General features: G+C 44.5%; 1 protein-coding gene across 2 annotated transcripts in view; it reads right to left on the bottom strand.

Moving 5' to 3' along the window:
* Positions 1-23,097, bottom strand: part of LOC144826551 (surfactant protein C-like) — a 34,548-nt gene that overhangs the window by 4,852 nt on the left and 6,599 nt on the right. The window contains exons 3-5 of one of the 2 annotated variants that reach the window (XM_078685013.1): positions 21,082-21,219; positions 19,178-19,285; positions 6,525-6,672 (exon numbers count right to left, since the gene is read on the bottom strand). In XM_078685013.1, the coding sequence (XP_078541139.1) occupies positions 6,525-6,672; positions 19,178-19,285; positions 21,082-21,219 (394 nt within the window). Of the gene's footprint in view, positions 1-6,524; positions 6,673-9,109; positions 9,235-19,177; positions 19,286-21,081; positions 21,220-23,097 lie in introns of those variants that run through there. The other variant, XM_078685014.1, reaches the window with a different exon arrangement.

Raw genomic sequence — 23,097 nt, 5'->3', positions numbered from 1 at the left:
GCTCAAGGCATCACAAGCAGCCGAGGTCACGATGCAGAATGGTCAGAGAGAGTGGAAGACAGAAGCGCTCACAGAGGCACCGGTGGCACGCGCTGTATCGGGCGTGGCACGCGCTGCATCGGGCGTGGCCTCAAGTAAAAGTGAGCGTTCATTGTCAAGGGCGGGCAGGGGCGGAGTCAGGGTAAGAGGAAGCTTTGACCTTGTGTGACGGATTCTGATCCATTCCTTACCTCTTCCTCCCACAGGACCCTAAAACTTGGATTTATTTATAGACTGCACCCGGGACAGTTCGGCTCTGTTGTACCACACGTACCATAGCCGCCCTTCAGACCCCTCCGCGCCGCTGCCGCTCTGTGGTAGTCACAGGCTCCAACCGAGGGCTGGGACTCGGGCTAGTGAAATCACTGGCCACTTTGCAGCCCGTGCTGGACTACGTGATCGCCACCTGCCGGAGCCCGGAGAACGCACAGGTTAGGAGTTGTGGAGTTGAGGTGGGGTGGGGTGGGGTGGGGTGGGCTGAGGTAATTACTTGGGCGCAGGGAGAACCTGACTGGAAAAAGTAACTAACGCCACAGAGTTTAGGGATTTGCGCTGTCTCACGCCTCTAGCGGTAAAAAGAGGTCCGTTTGCACGGGGTGCAATGTGCAGGAAAAATATGGATATTTTACGGTTTGCTCACTTGTGTGTGTGAAGAAATATATGTAGGTATGTTGGGCGTTTCAAGCTGGATAAAAGTAGGCATGGGTGCACCCAACATTTGAGTGGCAACAGATTGGTAAAGGGGGGGGGCTTAATTTGTGTTGGGAGTGGGCGGTGTGGATGAGGACGAGTGACGGTGGTTTGGATATATTTAGCCGACTGGTCTCATTTCGGCTTCAACGGACCACTTTCCTTCAAGTGGACGCCTCCCGAGAACAGATGCTGGCGACGGGGCAACCCGGAAACCAATAGCACAATCCGGAAGGGATTTAGGAGAGCGACCCCCCCCAAGCCCGAGAAACTGCTGCCGTAAAGCCCGAACACAGTAAGGAGGAGAACTGAGCATGTTGCACTGCTCGGGCTGCAATTTAGCACCAGAAGTGCTAGCAGTGCTGAAAAGTCAGTGCGAACGGCACCGTGTAGTGTGCAAGAGTGCGCGACCATGCAAGATGATTTAACTTCCACTCGAGTAGAAAATATACTTGAGCGGCAGCAAAATCTACATGAAAAGCAGCTCTCTGATCATGATCGCCCACGACTTACCATGTTAGAAAATGGTGCCAGGGGTTGCCAAATCATGCTTGAGCCGCTCCCATTTCTGGAGTCTTGTGGGGGGAAAAATACTGCCACATGGGGATTGCCAGAATTTGGCCGGAACTTCATGTTACTCTTTACCAAATTCCACATATTCCGCAGGCGGACTGAATCATTCTGCCCCCCAACCCCAAAAAAGAACAGCAATCCAATATTTTATGTTTATGGGGTAAGGTAAATGGATCTTCACGAAGAGACTCAGAATTCGAGTTCAGTTTTGTTGCACTCCATAAGATTTCAATCAAAATGCTGAATTGTGAGTGAGCTGCTTATCACTTTCAGTGCACTATTCTTTGGAGCACCTAGTGTATATTTTTTTGCATCATTGATTTACCCATTAATCCATTACCAGAAGCAGTCGGTTAACTCCCTAGTAGTCAACTGCAACATCACCACAGAGTTCTAATAAGCAACTAGAACGCTAACCTTTTTATTCAAGAATAAAGCGATACACTCCTGAATGTCATTTTGTTGGAATAGGAGTAGTTTAATTTAAACCCTATCCTGAAGAACTGGCCGAAGTAAATGAGCATTACGATGTCAATGCAGATATGAAACCAGAGGATTCATTAACTTCACCTTAACCTTTGTTCTTTAAGGTCTTTTTAATCATGTACTAGGAACAAAAATATGTGGGGGGTCCGAGGGGAGATAACATTTATAGACCTGCTTGTATCTTGTCCCCCAACTGAACACTATACTGATACACGAGAGATACCAAGGGTCTTCAAAAAGTACTGAACACTATACTGATACACGAGAGATACCAAGGGTCTTCAAAAAGTACTGAACACTATACTGATACACGAGAGATACCAAGGGTCTTCAAAAAGTACTGAACACTATACTGATACACGAGAGATACCAACACTATACTGATACACGAGAGATACCAACACTACACTGAGTATAGGAGAGTCTATGAAACCATAAAATGAGACTGCCTCAAAAGTAATAATACTGGTAGGTCTACATTATTATATTATTTCCATCACATTTCTGTCTATATCGTTGCAGTAGTGCACATCATAGGTCCTGATGAAAGCCTGTTGAGGCTGAAACATGTCGACCAATTAAATCTATGATAGATAGTAATTCCTTACACACTATCTTCATTCTGTTTTTAATCTTGCCGTTCTGATGTACAAACCTAATAAAGAATACTTAGACTTCAGAACAGGCATTTTTAGAATTTTCACTATTTCTTTTCACACCTTATGAGCACTGCAACTTACCTGTTCAGCCTACTACTCTTACCCTCTGGCTTATACTCTCACTGGAGGATCCAATACTAGTAATCCTCATAATTACTTTGATGAGGTGTCTAGCGGATACCAGTTTTCATCTCACTAAACCCAGATGATGAAGCTCTGCCAATGGGTGGGCTGATGGGTATTTCTTTATCCTTTATCTCATCTTTCTCTCCTCTGGAACTGTTTTTGCACTTTTCTGGCAACTTGTTCGGTTTGCCCTGTCTAGACACGACAATTGAGCTTTTTAATCATGTAGCACATCCAAGGGTTTCATGTGCCCCAACTTTAACCAGCAACAAACGCATACTTTGCACAGCCTGTTACCTTGCACAGCAAAAGTTGGCCATGCCATGCCACCTACTCACTGCAGGTGGCCATACCCCACTGCGCACAATTTTTTATCCATCCTTGTGCAATGGTGACCTGCCCCGATTCTGGTCCTATTTGCACAGTGCAGGTTGGCTGCAGGGCCTGGCCAGAAACCAAGCCGTACATCCAGACCTCTTCTCGAAGTCAATGGCACTGTGCATGGCCTGTTCAATGGCGTTTGGCCATAGGGTCTGGTCAACCAGACATTTCCTTTTGTTTACTATGGACAATGAGCGAGCAGACCAGGGTGTGAGGCCGGTGGGAGAGCTCACCTGGCAGAGAAAGTAGAGATGCATTAGACAAGGTGAATGGGTTGATGAATCCCTGCCCCCGGCGTCCTTCGGGTGGAACGGTATGTAATTAGCCGGTGTCGGCTCTGAACATGAGGTGGTGTGTATAGGCTGTGAGGTTGAAATAGGCGCCGCTCTTGTTTCTGCTGGTTTGTCCATTCGAGCAGGAAATTAAGTCTTAGTGGAAGACCTGCATCACCGACTCCACCGGCATCTCAAACTGCAAGGACTTCCCGTCCATGCTGGCCCTGGAGGGTGCGTCCCGACGGGGGGGGGGCTGTGTGTGTGTCTTTGTATGTGGCTCTATGTATGTGTGTGTGTGGCTCTGTGTGTGTGTGTGGCTCTGTAGGTGTGTGTGTGGGACTCTGTGTGGGTCTGTGTGTTTGTGTGTGGCATTTGCGAGAGATTAAGCTATTGGCATTGTAAATGACAGTGCCATTTATTTATCTGTTTTCAAAACCAACACATACATAAAAATGTTGTCATTTACAATGCCAATAGCTCTAACTTTTTCAAAGGCGAAACCGTTGCATTGTAAATGCTTGTTCACTATTTTTTCAGCGAAGCAGCTTGCAACTCCAGCACCATGAGACCCTCACAGGTGATTTGCCACGCTTAATAAATCCTGATTGATTGATTACTTGATCACCACAGACCACCGCCACTCACACCACTCTCATTCTGTCCTCCATGCTCTCCCTCTGACCTCCCTTGCCCACCTCTTCGCACCCACTCTCTATATCACCTTTGATCTCCTGGCTCACTTATCTTTCTCACAACATCCTCACATTCCTCCTCTCAGTCATATATCCCATTGTTCTACCTCTCTCTCCACTTCATCTACAGAGCTCTCCATCCATGTGAAAAGGCACGCTTCAGGCTGCCTACAGGGCTACAAGGCCATGACCAGGACAGAGATGTGGTCATCAGTGCTCGGACTCACAACCATACCAACCAACCACGCAAGAAACCTGGGAATCTTTCTTGATGACAAGCTCAGCTTGATAACACAGATCAATGTGCACAGCTCCTCCTGCTTCCAAATATTCCACATGCTCCTCAAAATCTTCAAGTGGCTACCCTGCAGCACCAAACGCACCATCACGTAAACCCTCATCCCAAGCTGATTAGACTACAGCAATTCACTGTACATCGGAGTTCTCAACCATCTCCTTCACCAACTACACACCATCCAGACCACTGCAGAAAGACTCATCCTCGACCACCTACGACACACCGACATTACACCACATCTCAAAAGGCTCTCGCTCGGTTGTAGGTTGAAATCACAAATTCCCTAACAATGTATGCCTTAACAATGCGGTCTTAATAGCGACTGTGTCTTAACCACGCATGCTTTTACCAGGCATGCCTTTACAACAAATTTAGTTGTAATGGCATAATTGGAAAAATCATATGTGTCATTAAGATTATGCCCTAGCACCCGCCCTGAGTCCTAAAACCCAGCTACCTGCCCAGAGTTCTACCCCGAGCTCAGCCCTAAAAATAGCCCAACCTCTTGCCCTAACTCCTAAAAGCGGACCCCAGCCCTAAAAGCAAATCCCAGGCCTAAAAACACCTCAGCCCCCTGTGCCCTGAGCCCTAAAACCCACACTGAGTCCTAACCCCCCCGCCCTGAACCCTAAATTCTTGACCCCAGACCTAAAAAACACCTTCCCGCCCTAAAACCTTGACCCCATATTTAAAAAAACATCCCAGCCCCACGCCCTAGCCCTAAGCTATCCCGACCAACCCCAGCCTGCCAAACTACCCCGGCTCACCACCAAGCCCACAAAACTACCCTTGACCCTCCCAGGCTCCACCCTAAAAACAAACCCACAAAACTACCCCCAGCCCACAAAACTGCCCCCGGCCCACCCCAGCCCACAAAACTACCCCAACCCACAAAACTACACACGATCCACCCACATCCCACAAAACTACCCCGACCCCCCTAACCTCCCACCCTAAAAACAAAGCGTACTCACCAGCTCACTTCCGACCCGCAGACTAGAGCGCTAACTACCACGGACGTCTAAACAACGCATGTGCATGGTAAAGGCACATGCATGGTTTAGGGGTTCATAGCTACGCCTGTGTTGTTCAGCCATGCGTTGTACTGATTACGTGGTTTAGGCGGTTTCCCCTCGGGCTCCCATATATTAATGCAGCCAATTCAAACTCTTCACACACGCATACAAGGCACTGCACAACCTTGGACCTACATACCTTAACAACCACCTTTCTCTTTCACCAACCCACCAGACACCGGGCTCAGCCTCACTTTCCCTCGTGCCCACCTTCCACATCCACAAAAACAGAACAGGAGGTCTAGCATTCTCCTAAATCACAGCCAAAACCTGAAAAAACCTCCCTCTACACTTCAGGGATCAGGACCTTCTCCTCACGGTTTGAAATACGCAAGAAGCTGAAGATCTGGGGCGATATGTATCAAGCATTTTCGTATTCGCAAAGGCCGAAATTCTCAGAATTTCGGCCTTTGCGAATGCGAATTTTCAATATGGTATGTATGAAAGAAATGTAGTACAAAATAGGGAATCGCACAATTTGCTATTCCTTATTTTGCGATTGCATTTAAGGAATCGCAAAATGTGCGATTCCTTAAATGCAATGTATGATGCAATAAAATATTGCTAATTGTTCCTAAGGAATCGCAAATTACCATCAACTTCAAGTTGGTGGTAAGTTGCGAATTCCTTTTAAAAAGCACTTTATTTAAATACAAAAGGTGCCATGTGACGCTCATACATGCCCTTTGGGCATGTATGTGCGCCATATGCGCACACATGTCATTTTCAGGGGTGCAGCAGGGTGTCCTTTGGACACCCCTGCACCCTTGAAAATATTCCCAAATTGCGATTAGCTAATTGCTAATCGCACATTTCCCCTTCGTTCCTATGGGCCTCCTGGCCCATAGAAATGAATGGGAAATTATTCCTTATTTGCGATTAGCAATTTGCTAATCGCAATTAAGGAATATTAAGAAATCGCTAAAAAGAAGCTGATTTCTACATACATACCATTGTGCGATTCCTAAATAGCGATTCCTTAAAAATCGCTATTTAGGAATCGCACATTGGAATGGTGATACATATCGCACCTGGTTCTTAGACTAATGACCCTGGGCTGACTCCCAACACCCGCAGTCCAATGCTTATACACCTGCTCCAGCGCCTGGACACACAAATGGGTGAAAAGCAGTGCTAACCAGATCATCATAACATAGCTAGGAACACTGAGTAACACAACAGATAACAAGATGCAATGAATCAAATGATCATCGTCAGATCACCCTTACCTGTGCTTTCCGGTGCCCACTGGATGGGCACTTTGCTGCAGAGCACATTGATGCTGTGCCCCAAAACTGAGCGGTCTGCCACCGGCTCTTTTTGCACGGTGTAGGAGAGGGTGGCTCCATCCGAGCCTGCGCTGCCACCAGAAGTGGACTGTTTGTATGGATAAAGACAGATTGGTGGAAGGAAGATGGGAAGTAGGATAAGGGCAGTTAGGACATTATATTAGATTAAAAATAACACACATTTTCATCATTCCAACAAGCTTTATAATTTCTTAGCAATTACGTCTCATTTCCTCCTTTTTGTGGATGTGTAATTCGAGGTAGGCAACAACAATTAAACAAAACCACCAAATCACTCACTGCACAAAACAAAGCATAACCTATTACAGAGGGAGAGCATCATAGCATGCTCTCCAGGGCTACTTTCAATGCATCTCAATGGGTGAAGTTGGCCATGGTTAATCTTTGGTAAAGTGCTGGAGAATCTTTCAATGTGCGTCCAATTCGAAGATCTTCGGCTAATTGTAGGCTCATGAAATTACGTTTCATGCTCACCTCGTGCGCAAGTAGTTGATTGGTCAGAGAAACACCCACAATTTCTTCTCCAGCTCATGTTAGTCACTGTAATGCTGGTCTAATAGACTGTAGCTCTAAAGTCAACAATTAATATTTTTATCAGATGTGATTTATTCTTGGGACTCAATCTTTGATCATCCTTTGCCGCTGATGTTTAGTAGCCAGTTTTTAGTACAATAGGACTAACATGTCTGGCTACCTGCAAAGCACAAATATGAAATTCACTTGTCATCGTGACCTGCTAACTTCAAGCCTCCTCCTGAGATGTTCCAAGGCACTCTAGAATAAATCGATTTTCTTATTCTTCTCTGTAGTAGTAATAGCAGGGATGTCAAAGGTTCCATGACAATCTTTCGTTTGGGGAGAAAGTCACAGTCATGCCACTCTCAGTCAATCCCTTGCCTAATCCCCAATGTAAACTCAAAAATCTCAGCATGGCACTCTCCTGGCTTGGTCCCAGCTGCTGTTGTATGTCACAATATCATCCCTTGAAATATCTGCAATACAAATATCAAACGAAGTGTAGATTTTCTATTGTTAACTTCGCCAAAATGATATTCAGCAGTTGAAACACAATGAAGAACGCAGGCTGCTGAGCCACCTGACTTTCATTCATCCAACCATTCTTCCATTCTCTGATATTTTCCTGAATTTACCTAATCTATGGGTGTAAACATTCCCCTATCAATTATTTACGTATAACAGTTGAAGTATTTTTATAGACTCAGATTGTTAGGGACTTGTGTGACTTCACTCTAACCTAATAAGTAAGTAAGTATTGGACTTATACAGCGCAAACTAAGCCCAAGGACGTCAAGGCATTAATGCAACTAAAAGGAAGCAGCGAACTAGACAACACGCTCATACTGAAGTAAGCGGAGTTCTTTGATGGTAAAATACAAGGAATTCTTGATAGTCTACCACAGTCTATCACAATCTTTGGCGTCGATACTTCCCCGCTCCCGACAACTGGCCCCCGGTTGGATGCTTTTAGAGGCATTACTAAGGGGGATTTTTGTAAAACGCTATCCTCCCTGAATAGGGGTTCTCCTTCCGACCCGGCGCCTATGTACATCCTCAAACAAATTGCAGGTACCATTGCCCCCCTTGCTACAGAGTTGTTAAACTCCTCATTCACCAATGGGGTAGTGCCCCCTAGCTGGAAGCAGGCCAGAATTAAAACACTCTTAAAGAAGCCGGGGCTAGACACTACCAATCTAGCTAATTTTTGCCCGATCTCTTTGTTACCTGGTCTGGGCAAAATCGTTGAAAAGATAGTGAATCAACAGCTCTCAGGATTCTTGGAAAGTAATGGCCTACTGAGAGACTCCCAAACGGGTTTTCGCCCAGGACAGGGCACTGACACAGCCCTCATAGTGGTGGCTGAGGAGGCAAGGTGCATCTTAAATTCAGGAGGATCAGCGGCTCTGATCCTCCTGGATCTGAGCGCTGCATTTGATACGGTGGACCATGAAATACTAGTCCACCGTCTTGCTAGACTGGGCATTGCAGGATCAGCCCTTAGATGGTTGGAATCCTTTTTGAACAAACAATCCTTCAGGATTTGGGAAAATGGCGTCATGTCTAAGTCTACTCCCCTCCAGTGTGGAGTCCCCCAGGGCTCGTCCCTGAGTCCCACCCTGTTTAATGTCTACATGGCCCCGCTGGAGGAGGTAGTAGCCCCTTTTGGGATTAAATCCATCACCTACGCAGATGACACACAACTAGTCGTCTCGCTGACTCAGCAAGTGGGATGTTCAGACAATCTTTCGGCTTGCCTAACTGCAATTTACAAAGGTATACGCCCAGGCAGACTTGCATAACAAGAACTGGCAATTTAAAGACACATTATGCAAAACCAAACAAGAAAATAGCGCAATGAACTGTAATGATATATAAAATAAATTTTAATTATATTAAAAAATGAATAAATACATACAATCCTGTATACATGATATGTTTACACAATAAAATCTGTTAGTTCCTGATATATTTCTTTTAAAAAAAGGGGGAAATTTGGTCAAAAAATCGGCAATGTGATTATCCCTGATCCTGGTGGACTGGGCTGTTTCTGTCAACGCGTTTCGACAATATTTTTTGTCTTCATCAGGACAATGAATATTCAGCCACTTTTCTAAACAGAATAAAACATTGTTTTAGTTTACATTCAGCATACAGTGCATTGCGTTTTGTTGAATTCATACATCAGCAGATCTGGTTAGATACCTTTTTTTCCAATAAAACTGAACATATCACAATAAATACATTGGTTGATGATATTTTATTAGTAATCTTGTACTATAGGCAAGATGAAAAGAAAATGTTTCCAGCTTTTTAGATTTAGCAGCCCTCTCAAAAAAATGGACAAGTCTGGCTATAATGTTTTTTATTGGAAAAAAAAGGTATCTAACCAGAACTGCTGATGTATGAATTCAACAAAACGCAATGCACTGTATGCTGAATGTAAACTAAAACAATGTTTTATTCTGTTTAGAAAAGTGGCTGAATATTCATTGTCCTGATGAAGACAAAAAATATTGTCGAAACGCGTTGACAGAAACAGCTCAGTCCACCAGGATCAGGGATAATCACATTGCCGATTTTTTGACCAAATTTCCCCCTTTTTTTAAAAGAAATATATCAGGAACTAACAGATTTTATTGTGTAAACATATCATGTATACAGGATTGTATGTATTTATTCATTTTTTAATATAATTAAAATTTATTTTATATATCATTACAGTTCATTGCGCTATTTTCTTGTTTGGTTTTGCATAATGTGTCTTTAAATAGCCAGTTTTTGTTATGTAAGTCTGCCTGGGCGTATACCTTTGCATTAAAATTGTTTTCCCTGACCCAGGAGCCATATCCTAACCAGGGGGTCCTTGATACACTACATAATACTAACTGCAATTTACACCTGGATTATCGGATCAAAGCTCAAATTGAACGGAGCTAAAATCGAGATCATGATCCTGGGCCATCAATTTACATCCTTGCCCACAGATTACTGGCCGCCATGTATGGGTGAGTTGCCCCAGCCAAAGGAGAAAATTAAAAGCTTAGGGGTATGGTTCGAACCCCAACTAACTTTTAGGGCACATGCCCAGAAAGTCGCAGGGGGATGCTTCGGCCTGCTTCGGGCAGTACGGAAAGTTCTCCCCCTCCTGCCTTTTCAGTCCAGGAAGCTACTAATCCAGGGATTAATCCTATCCAGACTGGATTATAGCAATGCTCTTTTCCTGGCAGCACCAAAAGCCACGATCAATATCTTGCAGCGGGTGCAGAACACTGCAGCTAGGTTTCTTTTGGGGGCTCCAAGAAGAGCGTCGGCCAAACCATTGCTGAGAGCCCTCCACTGGCTTCCAGTCCATGAACGAATTGCCTTTAAATCATCTTGTATCGTTCATAAGACACTTCAAGGCAAAGGTCCTCCGGCTATGAGAAGCCTGATTCGTCCCTACAGACCCGCTCGGGCCCTCCGATCGGATGGGGATAATCTTGCTATAGTCTCGAGAGTGAGGAAGGCCCGTACAGGAGGCCGCCGCTTTTCTATAAATGCAGCAAAAAACTGGAACGCTCTCCCCAGGGATATCCGGAATGAATCTTCTTATCTTAAATTCCGAAAATCACTTAAAACTTTTCTTTTTCCTAAAATCCCTTAAAAATTCCAGATCCTTAGAGTTTTCTGTTATTAGTCAGGTAGCGCTGGGACGCTCTAGGGCAGCCATGCGCTTTACAAATCAAATTTCATTTCATTTCATTTCATGTGAGAAAAGCCAGGTTTTTAAGCTCCTGTGGAAGATGGAGTGGGAAGGTTGACCAGAGAGCTCTTCCGGGAGAGAGTTCCACAGCCTTGCCGCAGTCAGCGAGAAGGCTCTATCTCCCCACCCGGATTTTCTAAACTTGGGGAGTGCTAACAGGTTTTTATTGGAGGAGCGGAGAAGTCTACTAGGGACACTGAAATATCGACTTGATGCCCTCAGGACCTAAGCCATTGTAGGCCTTATCAGTCAAGCAGAGGGACTTAAAAAGGATCCTTTGATCAAGAGGCAACCAGTGCAGTGACCTGATTGCGGCTGTGACTGGATGAAATTTTTGAAGATTCATCACCAGTCTAGCCGCAGCCCTCTGCACCAAATGCACACATTGCACATGCCCCTTGTTAATGCCCAAATATAGGGCATTACAATAGTCAAATCTGTATGTTACCAGTGCTACCACAGCCTGCTTGCGTGCTTCAAGGGCGAGAAAGTGAACAATTTTCCGAAGGACCCTAATAATGCCAAAACAGGTGGAGATCGTCTTACTAACCTGGCGCTCCATGGAAAGAGAATTGTCAACAATGACACTGAGATTGTTTCCATGAAAAACCAGACAGGGGCAGGCACCTAGGCTAGCAGGCCACCAGTCCGTACACCAGATGTTCTGATTACTACCGAAGACAAGTACCTCTGTCTTGTCTCCGTTTAGTTTCATGTAATTTTCCACCATCCAGGAGGAAATGGCCTGCATGCAGAGTTTAAAGTTAAGGGCAGAGTCCCTGATGTTATGGGATATGGAGACCATAATTTGGGTGTCGACCTACATTAAGTTCTCTTTCAGGGCATGCTTGTCTTCAGGACTACATGAGTGAGGCTTGCCCCCTTTTTTATACAATATTCATCTTATTACTACTGTTGTTTGGTTTGTCCATGACTCTTATACCATTTTGGAAGAAAATATGATTCTCACTAGTACATAAGGAACCATCAAGGGATGGGCTACTCTGCCACCATAACTTTTAAAGCATTTTACTTCAGTCTTCCTCTTGCTCCTTTAGTGTTTGGCTCATTCAGATCCTCCAGGTGTGTCATTGATGTTATTCAAGCACATGTCTAGCCTTGGAATTTAGTGATTCAGCCAACAAGACATTTGTTTCAATTGTAGGCCATCTTCAAGATTGGCTGGGACAAATATTAACAACTGTAGGTGGGATTCTTGCTTGAAGTTGTTTGACCATAGTTAATCTCTACTCTGGGTGTAGGGTCTATTGTTGTCCACCACCTGCTTATTTCTTCATAACTAGTTGTAAGTCTGGCCAACAGTAGTGTACCTGTATCTACACTAGGAGTTCAGATCAACCTCGCTCTGGTAGGTCACAGAAATCATCTCTATCATCATCCAGCATCCTATCAGTTTAGACATGTAAAACTGACTCTCCGGAGCAGCTTTTGTTTTCATACACCGACTGTTTACTCCGCATGAATATCTCCCTGTGAGGAGCAGAAGAACCCATCTCTGCTTTCGCATTCAATGAATGCCTTTAATAAAAAGAAACAGCGCCTATCCTTCGACGGGACAGGCGCTGTTTTCAAAACAAATCATGCCCATTTGTGAATTGCCTGCAAAGATCCCTTGTATCACTGCCTGCTTCAAAGACGCCAAATGCACATATTGAGAAGGTGGAGGCTGTAACACTGGTCAGCTTCTACTTTGACAATTAGATGACATCTCCTTCAGAGTTGGCATCAGATCAATGATTGCCAATGCAGGTGCGGTTGATCTCACTTAGATATGGTAGGATGAGGGAATGCCCCTTTAATGTACTGCCACCTTATAACAAAATGTAAGATGCAAGCGCATATTGTGACTTAGAAAGCCATCCTGATTTCATTTTCTTCACTCACGACACCTCCTCTTGGTCCACCAGCTTTTACGATTCCCTTAACGTCACCTCCTCATCCTCTATCCCTCATGGGAAACAGCTAAAAATCTCCCCCTCCACGCGTTTCAACGGTTACCTCACTATCTCACTCTATAACAACGGTACTGTCATGATCCAAGGCAATGACACCTGTCTTTCGCTCTTTGACCACCTCTTCCCCTCCCTACTCCCCTCCTCTGCGACCGGGTTTTCCCCCGACTCTCCTTCTAGCTCCACCCATTACTCCCTCTCTCCTCCCCTGACCCCCCTACACTCCTATTGGCTGCACTCTCAAGAATCACAGGTCGGCCCTCTTCCCGCCCCCTCGCCTGTGACCTCCTCTCCTATTCCTCCCCCCTCACAATATGCCCTCTCCCACTTTACTTCAGCCTCACCGCTAGCTAATGCGCTCCTCGTTCAATCTGCATCATCCCGGTACTCCAATCTCTTCTCCTCCCCCATTTTCCTTCCAGTCACCCCCCTTTTTAGTTCACCTCTCCTCCAACCTTCTCCCCCAGTGAACTTTCCCTACGCTCCCCCTATCCCTTCTTCCATACCTCCTATCCACCTCCCCCTCCCTACGTTATTCACCCGGATGTCGCCTCAATCCCATTGCACCTCTCTCCTCCCTCCCACTCCTCCAGCAATGCTATGCTACTCCCTTTCCCCCCCTGGTAACCCTGTCCATTTCCCTCCCTCGGGTCCAACAGTACCACTTCCTTTCCCCAACTTCCCTTTCTCTCAAACCCCCCGACTCTGCCAGATGCCCGTTCCCTCATAGCCTCCTCTCCTACCTGACATGCCCTCCACAACCATCTCACCTCTTCTCCTCCCAAACCTCCTTCATTCCCATGACTCCACACAGTCCTCCCCTCTCCTTCTTCCCTACTGTGTGTTCCGCACCCTTCTCACCCTAAAGTTATCCCTAATCCCTCTCCTTCTTGCAACACCAACAAAGGCAACTCTCCCTTAACCTCCGATTCATTAACTCCCGCTCTCAACCTCCACCTTTCCCCACTTTTGAACCTTACACCCCAACTCACCTCCTATCCCCCCACCTCTCCCTGCCTTCCACCATCAATTCCACCCCCACCTGTTTCCATCGATCCGCCCAACCTTCCGTGCTGTGCATTACTCTCGCTGGAAAATATGCTAGGTTCCCTTATCACCTCCATCTCCCAGCTTACAGCTGCAATTTCACTTCTAAGCTCTAAGATTTCCACCTTTCCGTGCACCCCCACTCCCTCCCAACTTCCCACGAGATGCACCTCACCCCCTCACCTCAATTTAGCCAAGCTCAATCAATCGTCTGCAAACTTTGTTAACTCGCACAAGCCTTTGAACGCCGCCCTTCCTCAACCTGCATACCCTAGCAACCCTACTATCTACACTATTCCAACCATCTCCTCTGTCAGAACCAAGCGTCCACCTAAACCCTCCCGAGCACCCCCACATAAGCACAACATCCCGATCACCCTTCAGAGCCCAAGTGCCCCCGCAACCAAAACAGTCCTGACAGAGCTGAGCTGTCTGCTCCACAACTGCAGATCTGCAGTAAAACACAAACTTGAAATCTCAGATACCATCACCTACCACAATATTGACATGCTCTTCCTCACTGAGACCTGGTTCAAAGATACCTCACATTCTACGTTTGATCTCCTATTACCTACAGGCTATTCTATACTTAGGAATGACAGAACTGTCAACACTGGGGGAGGTGTTGCAGTCATCTTTAGAAACTCCCTTCAACTCAAGGCCTATCCTATCAGCTCCTTCCATAGAATGCCTTTCTTTTGAGCTACAAGTACACCACCGTTCACCCCTTAGATTCCATGTCATTTACCGCCCGCCTCGTAGTGGCCCTTCGTTTTTGGAGGAACTCACTGACTTCATCAGTGACCAATACTCGCAAAGTGACAATCAGACCTTCGTGGGTGACTTCAATCTCCACTGGGGCTCACCGCAAGACTCCTCTGCAAACTCCCTGGCCACCTGTTAACGATCTCATCCAACACTGCACAGAATCAACACACTCTAAGGGCTCAATCCTGGACCTTGTTATTTCTAAAGCAGGCATGCTTTCCATCACTTCCCCTATTCACGTAGACTGGTCTGACCACCTCCTCATCCCATTCTCTTTTCAACTTTCACACGCTATAACACTTGGCCAACCCAAGAGGGCTATCTCCTGGTTTCGTGATGTTAAAAATATTGATGTCGGTCCCCTCTGTGAATCAGCTGTGTTATCACTTCCAAGGCTAGACCCGAACCTAGATGTTGACGATCTCAGCTCCCAATGCCTCACAGTTCTTGCAGATGAAATTAACAACGTCGCTCCACGCAAAAGCAAAAGGTTAAGGCCCACCCCCTCAGCACCTTGGTTCAACAAATCCCTCTATGAAGAAAGGAAGCAGCTAAGATTCCTGGAGAAACAATGGAGGCAAGTGCCCTCCACTGAGAACTTGTCCACGCTTCGCTCCGCAAGATCCAAGTACCACAAACACAGCTTCCTTGGGAAAGCGGCGCACTTCAAAACCCTCCTTGACTCAGCCAAAAATAGACCCAAAAAACTATTTGATCTCATCAAGAGTCCTGACTGCTCTCCCCCTTCCTCCAAGCTGGAGGATTCTGCAAAGAGAGCAGCGGATTTCGCTATATTCTTCGACGAAAAAGTGAAATCACTGGTGGATCAGGTCGCTCATCCTACCCCTCCAGAGGAGTGCAAATCATTAGCCGTTTGGCAAAACTTTGATCCCATATCTGAAGATGCTCTTCTCAAGTGCATCCGCGAAACAAAGCCCTCCGACCATCATCTGGACCCCATCCCCAGTGCCATTGCCATTGACTTTTATACCCTTTCCCTCTGCTACTGGACCACTCTGGTCAACCTCTCCCTCTATCAAGGCTCCCTTCCTGTCTCCTTCAAAACTGGGCAGGTCACCCCGCTTCTTAAAAAACCAACTGCTGATGCGTCTGACCTCAACAACTTCTGCCCCATCACTAACCTACCCTTTCTTGCGAAGATTACAGAAAGATGTGTAGCGAAACAACTCTCTCGTCATATCAAGGACAATCATCTTCTTGACAATTTCCAGTCTGGCTTCATTCAAAACTGCAGCACTGAAACAGCCCTACTGCAAGTGGTTGATGACGCGCTGAGGATCCTCGACTTGGGGGGTCCTGTCTTCTAATTCTCCTCGACCTTTCTGCAGCCTTTGACACTGTCAATCACAACACCCTTCTCAACATTCTCAAACAGAGAATGGGCATGGAGGGCACTGTGCTTAAATGGTTTGCCTCCTTCCTCTCTGATAGATCACAAATGATCAAAATAGCGAACAGCCTTTCATCTCCTGTGGCGGTAAGTCAAGGTGTTCCGCAGGGCTCTATACTTGCACCCACATTGTTCAACCTCTATTTAGAACCACTAGGAAATCTCCTAAGTAAATCCGGGATCCACTATCATCTCTATACTAACGACACTCAAATCTACCTCAAGGTTGCCTCCACTCACGATCTCTCTATCCTAAGCTCTACTCTCGACTCCATTCATAACTGGATGTTTACTCATCAACTGATTCTGAATCCCTCCAAAACCGAGTTCCTCCTCTTCTCCTCTTCAATCTCTTCTTCCCCGGTGCAATCATGGATGGATCAGTTGAATCTACTGAACACTAAACCCATCATTGCCGACAGTGCAAAATCCCTGGGTGTCATTCTCGACAAAAAACTCAATCTAACCCCCCACATCAATTCCATGGCAAAGTCTGCTCGATACCATCTGCGCCTTCTTTGGGGGATCTGTCGCTTTTTCCCGGAGCAGGACCTTATAACCCTGGTGCAATCGCTGGTCCTCTCAAGACTTGACTACTTCAATTCTCTTCTTACTGGCCTCCCCAAATCCCACCTGTCCCCCCTTAAATCTATTCTCCATTCAGCAGCTCGTTTCATTTATGGGGCCAAAAGAAGCAACCACATCACACCGATGTTATCCACCCTCCGCTGGCTTCCAATCGAGGCTAGAGCTATCTAAAAGACTGCTTGTATCACCCACAAAGCCTTGCACTCCTCCTCTCCTCGCTACCTGGCGAATAAACTGAAACTCTCTGGAGGCTCTAGACCATCACGTAATGCGAAAAATCTTCTGCTTGAACCTCCCACTTTCAAGAAGGAAAGAACGATGGCACAATCCTTTTCAGGCAACGCGGTGAGAATCTGGAACTCCCTTCCGCCGCAGCTTCGGACCACCACCTCCTCCCAGGACTTCAAAACTAACCTCAAAGTTCTCCTCCTTCAAAGACACTTCCAAATGTAATCCATGCCCTCTCTATTATCTGAAGTAAACCCTTCCATTATAGAAAAATCTACTGTACATGACTATGGAAGTGTCTTCCCAGTGTGTTCTTGTGGTTTGAGAGTCTGCCATTTATTGCGGTATTATCTTTCTACCTGTGTTTGGTACTCGTGTGTAACATGCACCCGTCACTTTCTCTTGTAACACACTGTTTTCTACCTCTTACATTTGTTTATTTTCGATACCTGCACAAGTGCCACCATGGCTTATGTAACGTTTGTTCTTGTTCTTGAGGGCCCTCCATATATTGCAGTATTATACCTCTGTTTACTTTGTACGCTTTTGTAACCTGCACACGTCACTTTTTCCTCCTGTAATGCACCGTTTGCTACCTCTTGTATTTTGTTGGCTCACGATTGTCACTTTTGTAATGCACCGTTTGCTACCTCTTGTATTTTGTTGGCTCACAATTGTCATTTTTGCTTCATTCAATGTAACGTTTGCTTTTGTTTTTTGTTCACTTGTAATGTTCTCATGTATCAGTTCTGTTCCTATTGTGAAGCTCTCTGACACCTTCGGGTAAAGTCCGTGCTATATAAAAACGCACAAATAAATAAATAAATCCTGATTACGGGTTTATTTTACTGCCCAACCATGCGAAGATTGCCTGCTTATCTTGCTTGCATTAGCTCTAATGGCGTCTTTGCTGTGCCACTGATTCCGATCTGGTGCTTTTAGTGAGATGTACAATGGTATCATAAAATCCTCTTTCTTTAATACAGGTCTCTCCTTTTGCTCTCTACCATTGCCCTTGCTCTTCCCATGGCCTTCTTAGACTGTTTAGTCATTGTATGATCATTTAATTCGATTGATAACTACTACCCCGTCACCCAACTCTCCTGTATGGCATGGGCATAAATTCATCAATATATTCGGGATAGTGGAAGTAACCACTCTTTTTTTTTTTTTTTGCAGAGTTTTATATAGCGCGAAATAGACCCCAACCGAATCAGGTATCAGAGCGCTTTACATAGCACCAGTTACGTTACACACATTCATTTTAGGCACGGGGAGATTAAATGATTTGCCCAGAATCACAGGAGGTTTTGGCGTCGTTACCGAGACTCGAACCCAGGTCCCCAGGTCCGAGGTCGAGCGCCCTAGCCGTTAGGCCAACTCCTCTCCTCATCCATTGATCACCCCACTTCAATTACAGGCCAAACGCCGTGTCCCGCCCTTATACCTCCCTGAACAGCCTCTTATTTGCGCAATGTGCACAAAGCCTGTTTACTTTCTGATCCTGATGCAGTCTTCCTGAAACCTCAGGTAGCAAGGGGTTTGCCCCAGGTAGCAAAGGACCAGCCAGGGGTGCTACAACTTGATATACCTGCTATCTGTTGACCTCTACAGCACATCTTGCATCTGGCATTATCCACAAGGTACTTGAGTCTAAGTCCATACTCTTTGACGTGGCTGTACTGAGTTACTCCTCATTTCTTTGACTTCCTTGAGATATTAGCCCTAGGACAGATGTGCTGCATGCTCAGATGTCATATCATTAAAAGGTAAAGAACAAAAAAGAGGGTGGTCATGTAACCCTTTTTACCCTCATATTGGGGTTTTCTACCATTAACTGGAGATGCACTAATATGTCATCCATTCGGAATGAAGCACACATCTCACCTTCAGGTATTACAATTTTTCCTCTGGCACCAGCTACTTGCATAGAAAATGAAACATTATCAATATACACACCAGGTAGATGATTGTATTCTTGATGTTTCATGACTATACAGGGTGATAAGACACTGTGTAGACTCTGGGCATAGGGTCCCCTCTCCCAGGCCATTACTTAGAGTTTGGGAGCAATGTGGTGCACGGGATATCCCCCATGTTCTGATGGAATATTTCTTCCACCAAAATCTAAATAGGCCCCTAGTTTTATTAATTTACAATAGGTAGATCATTCGCAGTGTGCAGCTGAAAGATAGGTTCAGACTCCACAGCTTTTAAACCACCCTAAAGGCACAACACTAGCTCCTCGAGGAACCCATCATCATCCATTTGTAGGTATTTAAGCAACAGTACTCACATGCAGGTCTTGAAAGCTCTTGCTAATAGCATCCAGGCTGGGGATGTTGCTTTTGCTCATTTTGGTGAGGTAGCAGACCTCAGAGTTCATGCGGACGCAGATCAGGCTCTGTAAAAAGTGAAGGGAACATTGTGGTAAAAGACATGATGATCTCCAGCGGTAGTTTTTATATTTCTGCTACCTCTCCCGTGCATAAATTACAAGTGGGGATAGTTTACATAGGTAGAAGGTACTCGACTGAAGAAGAGTTGGTATATCTATAGTTTTTTGTCATCGACGTCCGGTCCATGACAGCAATTAAGCGTGGGACTTTCTAATTTCTGGGTGCAGAAACTTTCGGTTGTATGTGATTTCTTAGGGAACATTTTTATAGAATCCGTTTATTGAGAAACCATTTCACCAACATTGTTAAATAGCGAAATGACTATTTCAAACAAACCAATTTATGGAATGCCTTTTGTTTCTAAAGAGCCATGTGCTTGTGTTCCCTATTGTTTAATCTGTAAAATCTGTAACATTCACTGCTGGCTGACCTGCAAAATATACAATGGTCCTTCATCCTTACATCACCTGTGGGTATGTGTGTGTATATCTTATGTATCCTGTAAACCTGCCGACCCTTTATAAATATATATATAAATATATGTATGTGTCTATATATACATACTGTCAAATGAGGTTATGGTTACAAAGCAAAACCTAAAACACACTCAGATTTCCTAGTTATTGTTCAGTACATTAACCATAACTGACACCGGCTTCATGCACTACTTACGGCCGCACATTTTACATCATTCTGCATGTTCAGTGACATAATTTATGACGTCAGTGATGACATTTCAAAGGACATCATTGATGACATCACTGATGAAATCACACGATACTTGTGTTCACATTACTCTACGAACCTCAGCAAAGTTTTTTTCTTTAAATGGTGTTTGCCAACCCCTTCAAACATTCACAGCTTGGGTTGACTGCAAAGCCTGACCAGTAGCCCAGCCGTCTCTTTTTTATTCGTGGACTCTGTAATAACGAGTTCCCAGATCAAAATGTGGCACAGTGGACTCGAAATGGACAACAGGGGCTAAATCTTTCCTTGTCCAATGAGGACCTTTTATTGTTTTAATACTTACACGAAACCAAGAAAAGCACACTCCTTGAGTAAAGTTTTAACTTTGTTTCAAGTTCCATGTAGTCCTGTTCAGCTGATTTTTCTGTTCCAAAGCCCAAACTGGATGAACTTTTTTTGGGGGAAAGTTTTGAGCAGGTTCATCAAATGGCAAAAAGTTATAAAGTTGTTAAGAAAACAAGAAATGCCTTTCCTATGGAACCATGGAAACTAAGACAAGTCAGGCCAAACTATAACTTCATAATTTCATAGCGCCAGTGTAAGTAATATACGAATGTGAGAGGTACAGAGGCCCCAACCTAGACCTTGGAGAGTCAGTCGGAGAGCAGTGTCACCCTCTGACATGGGGACTGAAAAATGGTCATTGACGGTGACGCCCCCTAGGGCGTAGGAAGTTAAGGGCAAACATTTTCGAGTGTTTACATTGTCCAATATTTTATTTTGTTTTTGAAATTGGGGGAACACTGCCTCAATCCTCCCACCTGGCAGTTTATGGGCAATTTAGAGCTGGGAGCCGAAAATTCATCATTACTCATTCCAACTTATGTCTTAGTGCACACCCGCTCAACGCTAATACCACAGTGCATGGTAAGCCAGCAAACAGCCAGGGTGCCACGGTTTAGGCACCAGAAGTGATTCTGTATACAGAGCAGCTGTAATCCTTCCAGGCCTGAATTAAAGCAACAATCTACCTGTTATAAGGTAGCAGGATGGGTTTTGAGACCCTCATCGCCATAAGATCCTTCAGGTAAGAGGGAAAGCTATCTGGACTTACGTTGGCGTAGTCATAAAGAACGGTGGATGAGGAGTTTTGTCCAGATACGTAAAATGTCACCACATTTTCCTGCTTGTTGACTGTGGTCATCTGTTGGGATTCGCTGCCATCTGGGTTTTTAACAGTCATCTGAAAAATCTGAAATTATAAAGAACCTAATTAAGGTAAATGTTTAAGTTAAGCAAATATTTCTCTTTGAAAAATGACTATGATAATTATGAGTAAAGTTGTATAGCCAGCACTGCAAGTGGCACCGTGAAATATTTTATAAAAAGACACATATTTGTTTTAAAATCAGTTATGACGCTTGAAAACGTAGACACTTTGAAAATTAGTTTAGAAATCTTCCACAAGCAATTACAACTTTTTAATATCATAAATCACATGACATTAAAGTTGAGGTTTTGCATAGAAACTGGAAGTTCATCCACTTGGGCAGAGTATTTCTTGCTGCTGTTTCTTCTTTGCTGGAAGCTCGACGGAACGAATTGTGAGTTTTTTTCTAGACAATTTAGTGGCCTCTGGTCATTCAATTTAGGTCTATAATAACTACAACATCAACTCCACACACCCAGTACTTGCATTTTAATCATTAAATCTTGATTGGTAATACTAATATTACAAACCTCTTACTCAACATTCCCACACTGCTACGTTTTACCAAGTTTCTTGATTAGAGCCACTTTGCTGCAAAGCTGATTGGAAGTGGACGAGGGTATGGAATGCAGCCTCAGGCACATTGAAACTGTCAGAGGAGGTAAAGCCTGGACTTAAAGGGACCTGTTTGTATCAGCTGAAACTGTCAACATTTGGTGTTAATTGACCAAACCAAAAGTAGTACAACATATCCATGTGCAATGAAGAGGACTTTGAGGACCTACTATAATCTTAAATACAAAGCAACAGTAGGGTAGTTCAATACATCACCATTTTCCCATCCTTGGTCACCATTACTGTTCACAAAAGACATGGACAAGGTATACACGCCGCCAGCAGAGCATGTGGTGCTGCCACAATTGTCTTGGGTTGTTGAGAATTTCAGAGTACCTCTTGCTGGGATCAACGAATCTTACAACAAATAGCTAATTTTTATCCCGACAAATGGCAAGCGATTGGATAGGATAAAGATTTGAGAATTTCAAGTTAAAGGACAACATATGTAATAATGCATTTTTACTGCTCAAAAGATATACAGTTCGCCAGAAAGCGTTTTATGAATGGGAGGAATCTCTTACTTCATGATGATTTATGGTGAAACTGGTCAGCTGATTTTGCTTCAAGTATAATTAAAATCGGAAATTCTACTTTTCTTTGGGTGCTCCCCAACCTCATCACCACCACAAATAACCTGTGATCATACAAGACCAAACCAACCTTCCCCCAAAATCAGTGCAAATATTCTTAGGGCCTGATTACGATCTTGGCGGATAGGATAATCTGTGAAAAACGTGAGGGATATCCTGTTTGTCGTAGTACAATTCCTTTATATCCTATAGAACTTGTAATACAGCGGACGGGAAATCCATCAGGTTTGTGATGGAGTATCCCATCCGCCAAGATTGTAATGAGGCCCTTAGTTTCTTAAATTGGTCAGCTGTCTTCTTTAGAAAGATGGGTGTAGATTGATCAACCAAACTAAAGTTGTAAGCCAATAAAGAAAAAGTGCATTTACAGTAGCACTAAACAATGTTAAAGTCAGGTGATTAAACTATAAAATACTCAAACCGAGATTTTAAGAGGTGAAACACCAACATAGGTAAAAATTGGATTCAGTTAGGTGCAATTAATTTTTGAAGCTAAATTGCAAAAAGTTGCCAAGGAACAACAAAGTATCAATATTAATTGGATACATGGAAGTCAAATTCTTCCATGAGGCCTCTTCAAGTACTATCCTTGGCAAATAACAATTGTATTCTCCTTCAGAGTCATATACGCCAATTGCAGTTTCAGCTTTCCCTCTCTGCTTTCCTGTCCTTACAATCCATGCCGCGAATTCCAACCCAGAGAATAACAAGG

Source organism: Lissotriton helveticus, chromosome 3_2 (genome assembly GCF_964261635.1).
Source record: "Lissotriton helveticus chromosome 3_2, aLisHel1.1, whole genome shotgun sequence".
Lineage (NCBI taxonomy): Eukaryota > Metazoa > Chordata > Amphibia > Caudata > Salamandridae > Lissotriton > Lissotriton helveticus.
This window is presented reverse-complemented; position numbering and strand designations above follow the sequence as displayed.